The sequence below is a fragment of the Coregonus lavaretus genome (assembly GCF_964263955.1).
Source record: "Coregonus lavaretus genome assembly, contig: HAP1_SCAFFOLD_818, whole genome shotgun sequence".
Taxonomy (NCBI): domain Eukaryota; kingdom Metazoa; phylum Chordata; class Actinopteri; order Salmoniformes; family Salmonidae; genus Coregonus; species Coregonus lavaretus.
The window spans coordinates 23,470-39,790 of NW_028165477.1; the positions used below are offsets into that span (position 1 = coordinate 23,470).

At 44.1% G+C, this 16,321-nt stretch overlaps 1 protein-coding gene across 1 annotated transcript in view; it reads right to left on the minus strand.

The window, feature by feature from the left end:
• Positions 1-250: 250 nt before the first annotated feature.
• The window catches only part of LOC311115807 (disintegrin and metalloproteinase domain-containing protein 12-like), a gene marked incomplete at both ends in the record, with an annotated part of 90,416 nt that continues 74,345 nt past the window's right edge, over positions 251-16,321 (minus strand). Inside the window, 3 exons of the mRNA XM_084190935.1 lie at positions 251-320; positions 789-1,153; positions 5,352-5,666. Of these exons, the coding sequence (XP_084047061.1) occupies positions 251-320; positions 789-1,153; positions 5,352-5,666 (750 nt within the window). The remainder of the gene's footprint in view (positions 321-788; positions 1,154-5,351; positions 5,667-16,321) is intronic.

Consider the following 16,321-nt stretch of genomic DNA (forward strand, 5'->3'; position numbering starts at 1 on the left):
CTAATTAATAAATACACAAAACGTTAAAAACATGTACCTGAGCTCAGACCTATAGCACCTCTTTAACATCAGAGCACCATCGGAGACTGACTCGCTGACACGCCGACCGCACAACGGTCCGTCCCCCTTATTCAAAACTCAAGAGACACCACATCTGAAGGTTTTTAGAGTTTCATAGTGCAAATGAAATGTCTTTATCGTCTTACAGAAAGGACGTCCTTTTATTCCCTTCAGTTTAGTCCAGCTGCTCTCAGCTGCTGAACTTGGCGTGAACGATCATACGAGGCTTAGGTAGTGTTGGGGGTTGCTTAGGAACAGATCTGGAGGGGGGGGGGGGGGGGGAGGGAGATAGATGTTAAAAGTGCATGTTAAGTATCATGTCCAGAAATTCATAAGTGAATGGTTAGAAAACTTAGTCTTGGCATTACTGCAATTGATTCATCTCAGAACGCTGAACAAAATCTAGCTTGGCCAAAATCTTGCTTGCCCAGCTAGTAACAGTCTGTCAAGCGAGACTTTAACCCTCCCGTTGTCCTAGGGTCAAAATGACCCGCCACTGTGTTGAACCAACTTTATTTAATTTTTATATTTTTGGGATCATTTGTGAGAAGGAGGCAGTGAGACTTTAAAGAAAGTATCACTGCCTCCTTCTCACAAATGATCCAAAAAATATAAAAATTAAATAAAGTTGGTTCAACACAGTGGCGGGTCATTTTGACCCTAGGACAACGGGAGGGTTAAGTTGATTGATCTAATGCTGGGTGTTGTCCAGAGTGTCTGGGACTCACCTGTTGTGGTGTGGGACAGGTCTCAGCAGCCTGGGGACACCGGGGACAGGTACAGGGATGGGGACACCGACGGCAGTGGGGCTACGAATCAGACCACCACTCCTTCCGGGGGAGTTACGGTTAGGGTTAGCAGGCAAAGGCTTCTGGGTATTCCTGCCCAGGGGTTCTGCAGGTAAAGGCTTCTGGGTATTCCTGCCCAGGGGGTCGGCAGGTAGAGGCTTCTGGGTATTCCTGCCCAGGGGGTCGGCAGGTAGGGGCTTCTGGGTATTCCTGCCCAGGGGGTCTGCAGGTAGGGGCTTCTGGGTATTCCTGCACAGGGGGTTGGCAGGTAGGGGCTTCTGGGGTGGACTAGGCATCTCCAACTCCTATTAAAGACAGACACACCGACAATCAATCAATCAACAATCAATGAATGAATGAATCAGTCTATCAAGCAATCAAGCCAACTCTTTAATGTCCCAATTGGAAGATTTGTATAGTATTATTAAGTCATGCTGATTGTTCAAAACTTAATCTGAACTGAAAGCTGAAGAAAGTATTGACTCACACACACCACCAGGGGGCGATCAAAGCCAGCTAAATTTACCCCAGTCCTCATCTGAGCTCTGGCTGCCTGAACTATTGCATCATCACCATCCCTCTGTCACCATGGCAGCCCTCCCTCCCTCCCTCCCCAGACAGACAGACAGCATATATGCGTCCAAAATGGCACCCTATTCCCTACGGGCCCTGGTCAAAAGTAGTGCACTATCAAGGGAATAGGGTGCCATTTAAGACCCAGAGGGCACGTGATGAAGATCCATCATGTGTTACTAATCTACTGTAGAAGGATGACATCATGATTAACGTCTGGCTGTTACCTACTCTACAGATGTTCCATATTCACACACACTTAGACAGACACACACACGCACACACACGCACACACACACACGCACACACACGCACACACACACACACACACACACCATAACCAATCGCACGCACACACTCAACACACTCGCTCACACACTTTCTCTAACTGGTCCTGGAGAGAATCCTTCTCAAACATCTCAGAAGGAAAGAATGTTTAGATACTCAATACAGTATCATACAGTATCATACAGTACCATATAGTACCATACAGTACCATACAGTACCATACAGTATCATACAGTATCATACAGTACCATACAGTATCATACAGTACCATGCAGTATCATACAGTACCATATAGTACCATACAGTACCATACAGTATCATACAGTACCATACAGTATCATACAGTATCATACAATACCATACAGTATCATACAGTACCATACAGTATCATACAGTACCATAGAGTACCATACAGTATCATACAGTACCATACAGTATCATACAGTACCATACAGTATCATACAGTATCATACAGTACCATACAGTACCATACAGTACCATAGAGTACCATACAGTATCATACAGTACCATGCAGTACCATAGAGTACCATACAGTATCATACAGTACCATACAGTATCATACAGTACCATACAGTACCATACAGTATCATACAGTACCATACAGTACCATACAGTATCATACAGTACCATACAGTACCATAGAGTACCATACAGTATCATACAGTACCATACAGTATCATACAGTATCATACAGTACCATACAGTACCATACAGTACCATAGAGTACCATACAGTATCATATAGTACCATACAGTATCATACAGTATCATACAGTACCATACAGTACCATACAGTACCATAGAGTACCATACAGTATCATACAGTACCATAGAGTACCATACAGTATCATACAGTACCATACAGTATCATACAGTACCATACAGTACCATAGAGTACCATACAGTATCATACAGTACCATACAGTATCATACAGTACCATGCAGTACCATACAGTGCTATACAGTACCATAGAGTACCATAGAGTATCATACAGTACCATACAGTATCATACAGTACCATACAGTACCATAGAGTACCATACAGTATCATACAGTACCATACAGTATCATACAGTACCATACAGTACCATACAGTACCAGCTCAGTTTGTCTCGGTTCTGCTCAGATTTAGATTTTTAAGTCATTTAGCAGACGCTCTTATCCAGAGCGACTTACAGTTAGCGCATACATTTTTCATACTGGCCCCCCCCCCGTAGGAATCGAACCCACAACCCTGGCGTTGCAAGCGCCATTCTCTACCAACTAAGCTACAGGAGTCAGTAATGTCAAAAGCCCTAGAGTGAAGTTGGCTGGCTACAGCAGGGCTGTCGCTCTTGTCTAATCGGAATATCACAAGTTTCACAAGTTTTATTTTTTTTAGAGGTTTCTTTGAAAGTCTATGCCCTCAAAAACTTTTGTGACCTTTTGAGGGATTTCGTTAATGCTACCATCCATCAAGTGATTGTAAAGTGGTTATGTTTCCCACTTTGGTTCCGCTATGCCACGAGCTGTGTGAGGACGGGGGAAACTTGTACATCCCAAAGGTTATTTCTCTATGAAGGCTACTGTTGAACAGCTACTAATCTAAAACAATTGCAGCCAGTAATCATCGTGCCAAGAGGGAAGATTTGAGCACGATCCAAAATGCAGGCTACAGTATCACATGGAAGACTAAATTGAATCCAGGCAAATACAAAAAAGTGCATGTCTGAAGGTGTCTGATGAAATCCAGACATAAAACTGTGACTGTGAGTTCAGCGGTAACTGTACAGCACAATGATTCATCCTGTTACTGAGTTAGACCCCAGTGGGCAAAACTGGGTCAAATTACGCTTTTCACGATGTCTTTTAAACAGCAAAAAACGGGCTCAAAAGACGAATGATCAACCAGTTTTCCACTGGGACGGACACAGACAGCCCCTTTACTGAATACCACAGTAAGTCAGATGAAGACCCCCATAGACCGCCCACAGCCCTGGCTAAACGGCCCCCCAGCTGAGAGGCTCTTCCTGGGCAGCCTGGTCAGCCTCCCTGGGGCTCCTTGGGCTGGAGCTGGACCAAACAGCTGTTACTGCTACAGGATGGGGCTGGATTGGACTGGCAGTTAGACCACGACTACAGGCCTTACTTATGCTTGAAACCATTGCGTTTTCTGGAAGAGCAACAGTTGGAAGGGAAGGCCTGTCTCAGCCTTTCTCTTATGCAGTTAGATATGGTATAATCCAGTGAGTTAGTCAGAACAGAACACATGGTCTGATTTGGTGCAGAAACCAAGTGTCCAGTTTAGGCCCATGGACATTCTGGAATTGGAATTTCATCACCGGAACTTGGAACACTGGAGGCAATATTCTATTCTAGTAAAGTGGCCGTTCTGACAACTTTATCCAACATTAGTTTGATACGGCTCAACTCAATTTACCACGTCTATTTCCGTGAAGCTCGTTCGGACTCTAAATCAATAAATGCCCTCTGCCCTCCTCGAAGCACACTCTCATTCAGCTCATCATCTCTTAAATGTACAATCTGGGATCTGGGAATTTGTTCAAAAGTCTCTTTCAATTTTTGATATTTGCTGTATTTACCCATTGAAAAGCGAATCCCAGATTGCAGCTTTAATAGCATGATGCTTGATGATACTTCAGTAGACAGGCCTCGGCTCTGCTATAACCTCCTAACGACCTTCTGTTAATCAGAACAGGAGTTAGCAGCTCATTAATGCTTTAACACACTGCTAATGAGCCTGATCTGGTGTGTCTTAATAAAGAGACACACTGTGAAGAGACACACACACACACACACGCACACACACACACACACACACACAAACACGCACACGCACACACGCACACAAACACACACAAACACACACACGCACACACACACACACACACACACACACACACACACACACACACACACGCACACAGGCATACGCACACAGGCATACGCACACACACTCTAGCACACACATTGTAATGTTGTGTTATTGTGGATTTTATATTGTACTATATGTGTGTAATACTAGAGTAATTATGCAATAATGTCTTGTATGATGTATTGTGTTATTGATGATGTAGGATGTTGTTGTTTTGTTTCCTGATGTAACAGTTTTGACCCTGTTTGGACCCCAGGAAGAGTAGTAGCTGCCTTGGCAGCAGCTAATGGAGATCCCTAATAAATACTAAACACTAAATGAGCATGATGCAGTGACGTAGAGCTGAGGTCAGACGTGGTGTCGGGTTCTGAGCCCCGGACACTATTACAGTAAAGACAGATACAGGAGTCAGACATAGTGTCCCAGCTGCATCTGAAACAGCACCCTATTCCCTATATAGTGCACTACTTTTGACGAGCGCTGAGCCCAGGCAGGCACTGGCCCTGGTCTAAAGTAGTGCACTATATAGGGAATAGGGTGCTGTTTGTGACGCAGCCTTTAATGTCAGAGGGAGCATGGTGTTGATGTAGAGGGAGAGGCTTAGTCAGGTTCTCTCTGTGCTCATCTAATCTCAGCCCTCCACTCACTCACCCAGACCATCCTCCACTCACTCAACCAGACCATCCTCCACTCACTCAACCAGACCATCCTCCACTCACTCAACCAGACCATCCTCCACTCACTCACCAAGACCATCCTGCAGGAGTTATGGTGCTGTGGCACACTGCGAAACGACGCCCCTCTGGGCGGAGCCTGGGTGTGGCTGTGGGCATGTCCTTGGCCATGGGGAGGCGGGGCTCGGTGAGGAGGAGGAGTAGATGGTGTGGGCTGTCCTGGTCCAGGGGTGGAGGCAGGGGACAGGGACAGGGACAGGGACAGGGGGACTGGGTGACTGAGGTGAACAGGGGAGCACTGCGGTAGACGTCGCAGGCTATGGGAGGGGTAAGGAGCCCCCGGAGAGGGGTAGGGCTGTCCCTGGGGGGGTTGGTTTTGGGGAGGAGGCTGTGGAGAGACGGGATACAGAAACACAGACACATCAATCAGAAACTGGGTCATATTCATTAGTACCCACTGTAGCAAAATGTGTTGCAATGGAAAATGAAAATTAGTGTTTCTTATTGGACAAGTTCAGGTAGTCCCTCCCTGTTTCAGTATGTTTTCCTCCGTTTGGTGCCTAGTGAATACAACCCAGCAAAGAAACAGACCAGAGCAGAACCTCCTGGAAGTCTGCTTCACATCATCAGCTGTCAATGTCAAATCTCCACCCCTCTACTGCCCCTCTCCTTCACCTCCTCTCCACTCCTCCCCTCTCCTTCACCTCCTCTCCACTCCTCCCCCTCTCCACCTCCTCTCCACTCCTCCCCTCTCCTTCACCTCCTCTCCACTCCTCCCCCTCTCCTTCACCTCCTCTCCACTCCTCCCCTCTCCTTCACCTCCTCTCCACTCCTCCCCCTCTCCTTCACCTCCTCTCCTCCCCCTCTTCTCACCTCCTCTCCTCTCCACTCCTCCCCCTCTCCTTCACCTCCTCTCCACTCCTCCCCCTCTCCTTCCCCTACTCTCCACTCCTCCCCTTCTTCTCTCCTCACCTGCTCTCCACTCCTCCCCCTCTTCTCACCTCCTCTCCACTCCACCCCCTCTCCTTCACCTCCTCTCCACTCCTCCCCCTTTCCTTCACCTCCTCTCCTCTCCACTCCTCCCCATCTCCTTCACCTCCTCTCCACACCTTCCCCTCTCCTTCACCTCCTCTCCACTCCTCCCCCTCTCCTTCACCTCCTCTCCACACCTTCCCCTCTCCTTCACCTCCTCTCCACTCCTCCCCCTCTCCTCACCTCCTTTCCTCTCCACTCCTCCCCTCTCCTTCACCTCCTCTCCTCTCCACTCCTCCCCCTTTCCTTCACCTCCTCTCCTCTCCACTCCTCCCCCCTCTCCTTCACCTTCACCTCCTCTACACTCCTCCCCCTCTTCTCTCTCCTCTCCACTCCTCCCCCTCTACTTCACCTCCTCTCCACTCCTCCCCCTCTACTTCACCTCCTCTCCACTCCTCCCCCTACTTCACCTCCTCTCCACTCCTCCCCCTCTCCACTCCTCCCCCTCTCCTTCACCTCCTCTCCACTCCTCCCTCTCTTCTCCTTTCCTCTCCTTCCTCTACCGTGCTTCCTGTCACACTGTTATAAATCACAACCTTTCCTCCAGTCCATTCAGCGTTCCCTGGATTCCCTGGGTTAGGGTTAAGGTTAGTTCCCTGGATTCCTTGGGTTAGGGTTAGTTCCCTGGATTCCCTGTGTTAGGGTTAGGGTTAGTTCCCTGGATTCCCTGGGTTAGGGTTAGTTCCCTGGATTCCCTGGGTTAGGGTTAGGGTTAGTTCCCTGGATTCCCTGTGTTAGGGTTAGGGTAAGTTCCCTGGATTCCCTGGGTTAGGGTTAGGGTTAGTCCCTGGATTCCCTGGGTTAGGGTTAGGGTTAGTTCCCTGGATTCCCTGGGTTAGGGTTAGTTCCCTGGATTCCCTGGGTCCTCATTCAGGTATAATATCAAAGAGAGAGAGACACAGAGGACATCTGACCTAGTCTAGGTGGACAGAGCCACACACACACACACACACACAGCTATGTTTTCGGGAATTTTTTGGGGACTAAAAATGTATTCCACACACACACTCAGTCACACACACCCCTCTCCCCTTTAACACTGTACAGCTCCTGACAACTGGGGAATGACCCCACCTGAACCCTGCTTACATCAAACAGACCTACATCCTCTCTCCTCTTACTTCATCTGAGTCCCAAATACCACCCTATTCCCTTTATAGGGAACTACTTTAGACCAGAGGGACCAGGACCCATAGAGCTCTGGTCAAAAGTAGTGCACTATAAAGGGAAGAATGTGCCATTTGGGATGCCAGGCCTCCTCTTACCGGAACATAGAGCAGACCCAATGAAAACCAGACACTACAGGACGGGTAACTAAAACCAGACACTACAGGACGGGTAACTAAAACCAGATACTACAGGACGGGTAACTAAAACCAGACACTACAGGATGGGTAACTAAAACCAGATACTACAGGATGAGTAACTAAAACCAGATACTACAGGATGGGTAACTAAAACCAGACACTACAGGATGGGTAACTAAAACCAGATACTACAGGATGGGTAACTAAAACCAGACACTACAGGATGGGTAACTAAAACCAGACACTACAGGATGGGTAACTAAAACCAGATACTACAGGATGGGTAACTAAAACCAGATACTACAGGACGGATAACTAAAACCAGATACTACAGGACGGGTAACTAAAACCAGATACTACAGGATGGGTAACTAAAACCAGATACTACAGGATGGGTAACTAAAACCAGATACTACAGGATGAGTAACTAAAACCAGATACTACAGGATGGGTAACTAAAACCAGACACTACAGGATGGGTAACTAAAACCAGATACTACAGGATGGGTAACTAAAACCAGACACTACAGGATGGGTAACTAAAACCAGACACTACAGGATGGGTAACTAAAACCAGATACTACAGGATGGGTAACTAAAACCAGATACTACAGGACGGATAACTAAAACCAGATACTACAGGATGGGTAACTAAAACCAGATACTACAGGATGAGTAACTAAAACCAGATACTACAGGACGGGTAACTAAAACCAGACACTACAGGATGAGTAACTAAAACCAGATACTACAGGACGGGTAACTAAAACCAGATACTACAGGACGGATACTACAGGACGGGTAACTAAAACCAGATACTACAGGATGGGTAACTAAAACCAGATACTACAGGACGGATACTACAGGACGGGTAACTAAAACCAGACACTACAGGATGGGTAACTAAAACCAGATACTACAGGATGAGTAACTAAAACCAGACACTACAGGATGGGTAACTAAAACCAGATACTACAGGATGAGTAACTAAAACCAGATACTACAGGATGGGTAACTAAAACCAGATACTACAGGACGGATACTACAGGACGGGTAACTAAAACCAGATACTACAGGATGGGTAACTAAAACCAGATACTACAGGACGGATACTACAGGACGGGTAACTAAAACCAGATACTACAGGATGAGTAACTAAAACCAGATACTACAGGATGAGTAACTAAAACCAGATACTACAGGATGGGTAACTAAAACCAGATACTACAGGACGGATACTACAGGACGGGTAACTAAAACCAGACACTACAGGATGGGTAACTAAAACCAGATACTACAGGATGAGTAACTAAAACCAGACACTACAGGATGGGTAACTAAAACCAGATACTACAGGATGAGTAACTAAAACCAGATACTACAGGATGGGTAACTAAAACCAGATACTACAGGACGGGTAACTAAAACCAGATACTACAGGATGGGTAACTAAAACCAGATACTACAGGATGGGTAACTAAAACCAGATACTACAGGATGGGTAACTAAAATTAGATACTACAGGACGGGTAACTAAAACCAGATACTACAGGATGAGTAACTAAAACCAGATACTACAGGATGGGTAACTAAAACCAGATACTACAGGACGGGTAACTAAAACCAGATACTACAGGATGAGTAACTAAAACCAGATACTACAGGATGAGTAACTAAAACCAGATACTACAGGATGGGTAACTAAAACCAGATACTACAGGACGGATACTACAGGACGGGTAACTAAAACCAGACACTACAGGATGGGTAACTAAAACCAGATACTACAGGATGAGTAACTAAAACCAGACACTACAGGATGGGTAACTAAAACCAGATACTACAGGATGAGTAACTAAAACCAGATACTACAGGATGGGTAACTAAAACCAGATACTACAGGACGGGTAACTAAAACCAGATACTACAGGATGAGTAACTAAAACCAGATACTACAGGATGAGTAACTAAAACCAGATACTACAGGATGGGTAACTAAAACCAGATACTACAGGACGGATACTACAGGACGGGTAACTAAAACCAGACACTACAGGATGGGTAACTAAAACCAGATACTACAGGATGAGTAACTAAAACCAGACACTACAGGATGGGTAACTAAAACCAGATACTACAGGATGAGTAACTAAAACCAGATACTACAGGATGGGTAACTAAAACCAGATACTACAGGACGGATACTACAGGACGGGTAACTAAAACCAGATACTACAGGATGGGTAACTAAAACCAGATACTACAGGACGGATACTACAGGACGGGTAACTAAAACCAGATACTACAGGATGAGTAACTAAAACCAGATACTACAGGATGAGTAACTAAAACCAGATACTACAGGATGGGTAACTAAAACCAGATACTACAGGACGGATACTACAGGACGGGTAACTAAAACCAGACACTACAGGATGGGTAACTAAAACCAGATACTACAGGATGAGTAACTAAAACCAGACACTACAGGATGGGTAACTAAAACCAGATACTACAGGATGAGTAACTAAAACCAGATACTACAGGATGGGTAACTAAAACCAGATACTACAGGACGGGTAACTAAAACCAGATACTACAGGATGGGTAACTAAAACCAGATACTACAGGATGGGTAACTAAAACCAGATACTACAGGATGGGTAACTAAAATTAGATACTACAGGACGGGTAACTAAAACCAGATACTACAGGATGGGTAACTAAAACCAGATACTACAGGATGGGTAACTAAAACCAGATACTACAGGATGGGTAACTAAAACCAGACACTACAGGATGGGTAACTAAAACCAGATACTACAGGATGGGTAACTAAAACCAGACACTACAGGACGGGTAACTAAAACCAGATACTACAGGATGGGTAACTAAAACCAGATACTACAGGATGGGTAACTAAAACCAGATACTACAGGATGGGTAACTAAAACCAGATACTACAGGATGGGTAACTAAAACCAGACACTACAGTATGGGTAACTAAAACCAGACACTACAGGACGGGTAACTAAAACCAGACACTACAGGACGGGTAACTAAAACCAGATACTACAAGATGGGTAACTAAAACCAGATACTACAGGACGGGTAACTAAAACCAGATACTACAGGATGGGTAACTAAAACCAGATACTACAGAATGGGTAACTAAAACCATATACTACAGGATGGGTAACTAAAACCAGATACTACAGGACGGGTAACTAAAACCAGATACTACAGGATGGGTAACTAAAACCAGATACTACAGGATGGGTAACTAAAACCAGATACTACAGGACGGGTAACTAAAACCAGATACTACAGGATGGGTAACAAAAACCAGATACTACAGGATGGGTAACTAAAACCAGATACTACAGGATGGGTAACTAAAACCAGATACTACAGGATGGGTAACTAAAACCAGACACTACAGGACGGGTAACTAAAACCAGATACTACAGGATGGGTAACTAAAACCAGATACTACAGGATGGGTAACTAAAACCAGATACTACAGGATGGGTAACTAAAACCAGATACTACAGGATGGGTAACTAAAACCAGATACTACAGGATGGGTAACTAAAACCAGATACTACAGGATGGGTAACTAAAACCATATACTACAGGATGGGTAACTAAAACGAGATACTTCAGGACGGGTAACTAAAACCAGATACTACAGGACGGGTAACTAAAACCAGATACTACAGGACGGGTAACTAAAACCAGATACTACAGGACGGGTAACTAAAACCAGATACTACAGGATGGGTAACTAAAACCAGATACTACAGGATGGGTAACTAAAACCAGATACTACAGGATGGGTAACTAAAACCAGATAATACAGGATGGGTAACTAAAACCAGATACTACAGGATGGGTAACTAAAACCAGATACTACAGGATGGGTAACTAAAACCAGACACTACAGGACGGGTAACTAAAACCAGACACTACAGGACGGGTAACTAAAACCAGACACTACAGGACGGGTAACTAAAACCAGATACTACAGGATGGGTAACTAAAACCAGATACTACAGGATGGGTAACTAAAACCAGACACTACAGGATGGGTAACTAAAACCAGATACTACAGGATGGGTAACTAAAACCAGATACTACAGGATGGGTAACTAAAACCAGACACTACAGGATGGGTAACTAAAACCAGATACTACAGGATGGGTAACTAAAACCAGATGCTACAGGATGGGTAACTAAAACCAGATACTACAGGATGGGTAACTAAAACCAGATACTACAGGATGGGTAACTAAAACCAGATACTACAGGACGGGTAACTAAAACCAGATACTACAGGATGGGTAACTAAAACCAGATACTACAGGACGGATACTACAGGACGGGTAACTAAAACCAGACACTACAGGATGGGTAACTAAAACCAGATACTACAGGATGAGTAACTAAAACCAGACACTACAGGATGGGTAACTAAAACCAGATACTACAGGATGAGTAACTAAAACCAGATACTACAGGATGGGTAACTAAAACCAGATACTACAGGACGGGTAACTAAAACCAGATACTACAGGATGGGTAACTAAAACCAGATACTACAGGATGGGTAACTAAAACCAGATACTACAGGATGGGTAACTAAAATTAGATACTACAGGACGGGTAACTAAAACCAGATACTACAGGATGGGTAACTAAAACCAGATACTACAGGATGGGTAACTAAAACCAGATACTACAGGATGGGTAACTAAAACCAGACACTACAGGATGGGTAACTAAAACCAGATACTACAGGATGGGTAACTAAAACCAGACACTACAGGACGGGTAACTAAAACCAGATACTACAGGATGGGTAACTAAAACCAGATACTACAGGATGGGTAACTAAAACCAGATACTACAGGATGGGTAACTAAAACCAGATACTACAGGATGGGTAACTAAAACCAGACACTACAGTATGGGTAACTAAAACCAGACACTACAGGACGGGTAACTAAAACCAGACACTACAGGACGGGTAACTAAAACCAGATACTACAAGATGGGTAACTAAAACCAGATACTACAGGACGGGTAACTAAAACCAGATACTACAGGATGGGTAACTAAAACCAGATACTACAGAATGGGTAACTAAAACCATATACTACAGGATGGGTAACTAAAACCAGATACTACAGGACGGGTAACTAAAACCAGATACTACAGGATGGGTAACTAAAACCAGATACTACAGGATGGGTAACTAAAACCAGATACTACAGGACGGGTAACTAAAACCAGATACTACAGGATGGGTAACAAAAACCAGATACTACAGGATGGGTAACTAAAACCAGATACTACAGGATGGGTAACTAAAACCAGATACTACAGGATGGGTAACTAAAACCAGACACTACAGGACGGGTAACTAAAACCAGATACTACAGGATGGGTAACTAAAACCAGATACTACAGGATGGGTAACTAAAACCAGATACTACAGGATGGGTAACTAAAACCAGATACTACAGGATGGGTAACTAAAACCAGATACTACAGGATGGGTAACTAAAACCAGATACTACAGGATGGGTAACTAAAACCATATACTACAGGATGGGTAACTAAAACGAGATACTTCAGGACGGGTAACTAAAACCAGATACTACAGGACGGGTAACTAAAACCAGATACTACAGGACGGGTAACTAAAACCAGATACTACAGGACGGGTAACTAAAACCAGATACTACAGGATGGGTAACTAAAACCAGATACTACAGGATGGGTAACTAAAACCAGATACTACAGGATGGGTAACTAAAACCAGATAATACAGGATGGGTAACTAAAACCAGATACTACAGGATGGGTAACTAAAACCAGATACTACAGGATGGGTAACTAAAACCAGACACTACAGGACGGGTAACTAAAACCAGACACTACAGGACGGGTAACTAAAACCAGACACTACAGGACGGGTAACTAAAACCAGATACTACAGGATGGGTAACTAAAACCAGATACTACAGGATGGGTAACTAAAACCAGACACTACAGGATGGGTAACTAAAACCAGATACTACAGGATGGGTAACTAAAACCAGATACTACAGGATGGGTAACTAAAACCAGACACTACAGGATGGGTAACTAAAACCAGATACTACAGGATGGGTAACTAAAACCAGATGCTACAGGATGGGTAACTAAAACCAGATACTACAGGATGGGTAACTAAAACCAGATACTACAGGATGGGTAACTAAAACCAGATACTACAGGACGGGTAACTAAAACCAGATACTACAGGATGGGTAACTAAAACCAGATACTACAGGATGGGTAACTAAAACCAGATACTACAGGATGGGTAACTAAAACCAGATACTACAGGATGGGTAACTAAAACCAGACACTACAGGACGGGTAACTAAAACCAGATACTACAGGACGGGTAACTAAAACCAGATACTACAGGACGGGTAACTAAAACCAGATACTACAGGACGGGTAACTAAAACCAGATACTACAGGACGGGTAACTAAAACCAGATACTACAGGACGGGTAACTAAAACCAGATACTACAGGATGGGTAACTAAAACCAGATACTACAGGACGGGTAACTAAAACCAGATACTACAGGACGGGTAACTAAAACCAGACACTACAGGACGGGTAACTAAAACCAGATACTACAGGACGGGTAACTAAAACCAGATACTACAGGACGGGTAACTAAAACCAGATACTACAGGATGGGTAACTAAAACCAGATACTACAGGATGGGTAACTAAAACCAGATACTACAGGACGGGTAACTAAAACCAGATACTACAGGACGGGTAACTAAAACCAGATACTACAGGATGGGTAACTAAAACCAGATACTACAGGATGGGTAACTAAAACCAGACACTACAGGACGGGTAACTAAAACCAGATACTACAGGATGGGTAACTAAAACCAGATACTACAGGATGGGTAACTAAAACCAGACACTACAGGACGGGTAACTAAAACCAGATACTACAGGACGGGTAACTAAAACCAGACACTACAGGACGGGTAACTAAAACCAGATACTACAGGACGGGTAACTAAAACCAGATACTACAGGATGGGTAACTAAAACCAGATACTACAGGATGGGTAACTAAAACCAGATACTACAGGATGGGTAACTAAAACCAGACACTACAGGATGGGTAACTAAAACCAGATACTACAGGATGGGTAACTAAAACCAGATACTACAGGACGGGTAACTAAAACCATATACTACAGGACGGGTAACTAAAACCAGATACTACAGGACGGGTAACTAAAACCAGATACTACAGGATGGGTAACTAAAACCAGATACTACAGGATGGGTAACTAAAACCAGATACTACAGGACGGGTAACTAAAACCAGATACTACAGGACGGGTAACTAAAACCAGACACTACAGGACGGGTAACTAAAACCAGATACTACAGGACGGGTAACTAAAAGCAGATACTACAGGACGGGTAACTAAAACCAGATACTACAGGATGGGTAACTAAAACCAGATACTACAGGACGGGTAACTAAAACCAGAAACTACAGGATGGGTAACTAAAACCAGACACTACAGGATGGGTAACTAAAACCAGATACTACAGGATGGGTAACTAAAACCAGATACTACAGGACGGGTAACTAAAACCAGATACTACAGGACGGGTAACTAAAACCAGATACTACAGGACGGGTAACTAAAACCAGATACTACAGGACGGGTAACTAAAACCAGATACTACAGGATGGGTAACTAAAACCAGATGCTACAGGATGGGTAACTAAAACCAGACACTACAGGACGGGTAACTAAAACCAGATACTACAGGACGGGTTACTAAAACCAGATACTACAGGATGGGTAACTAAAACCAGATACTACAGGATGGGTAACTAAAACCAGATACTACAGGATGGGTAACTAAAACCAGGTACTACAGGACGGGTAACTAAAACCAAATACTACAGGACGGGTAACTAAAACCAGATACTACAGGACGGGTAACTAAAACCAGATACTACAGGATGGGTAACTAAAACCAGACACTACAGGACGGGTAACTAAAACCAGATACTACAGGACGGGTAACTAAAACCAGATACTACAGGACGGGTAACTAAAACCAGGTACTACAGGATGGGTAACTAAAACCAGATACTACAGGATGGGTAACTAAAACCAGATACTACAGGACGGATAACTAAAACCAGATACTACAGGACGGGTAACTAAAACCAGACACTACAGGATGGGTAACTAAAACCAGACACTACAGGACGGGTAACTAAAACCAGATACTACAGGATGGGTAACTAAAACCAGATACTACAGGATGGGTAACTAAAACCAGACACTACAGGATGGGTAACTAAAACCAGATACTACAGGATGGGTAACTAAAACCAGACACTACAGGATGGGTAACTAAAACCAGACACTACAGGATGGGTAACTAAAACCAACCAGATACTACAGGATGGGTAACTAAAACCAGATACTACAGGATGGGTAACTAAAACCAGATACTACAGGACGGGTAACTAAAACCAGATACTACAGGATGGGTAACTAAAACCAGATACTACAGGACGGGTAACTAAAACCAGATACTACAGGATGGGTAACTAAAACCAGATACTACAGGATGGGTA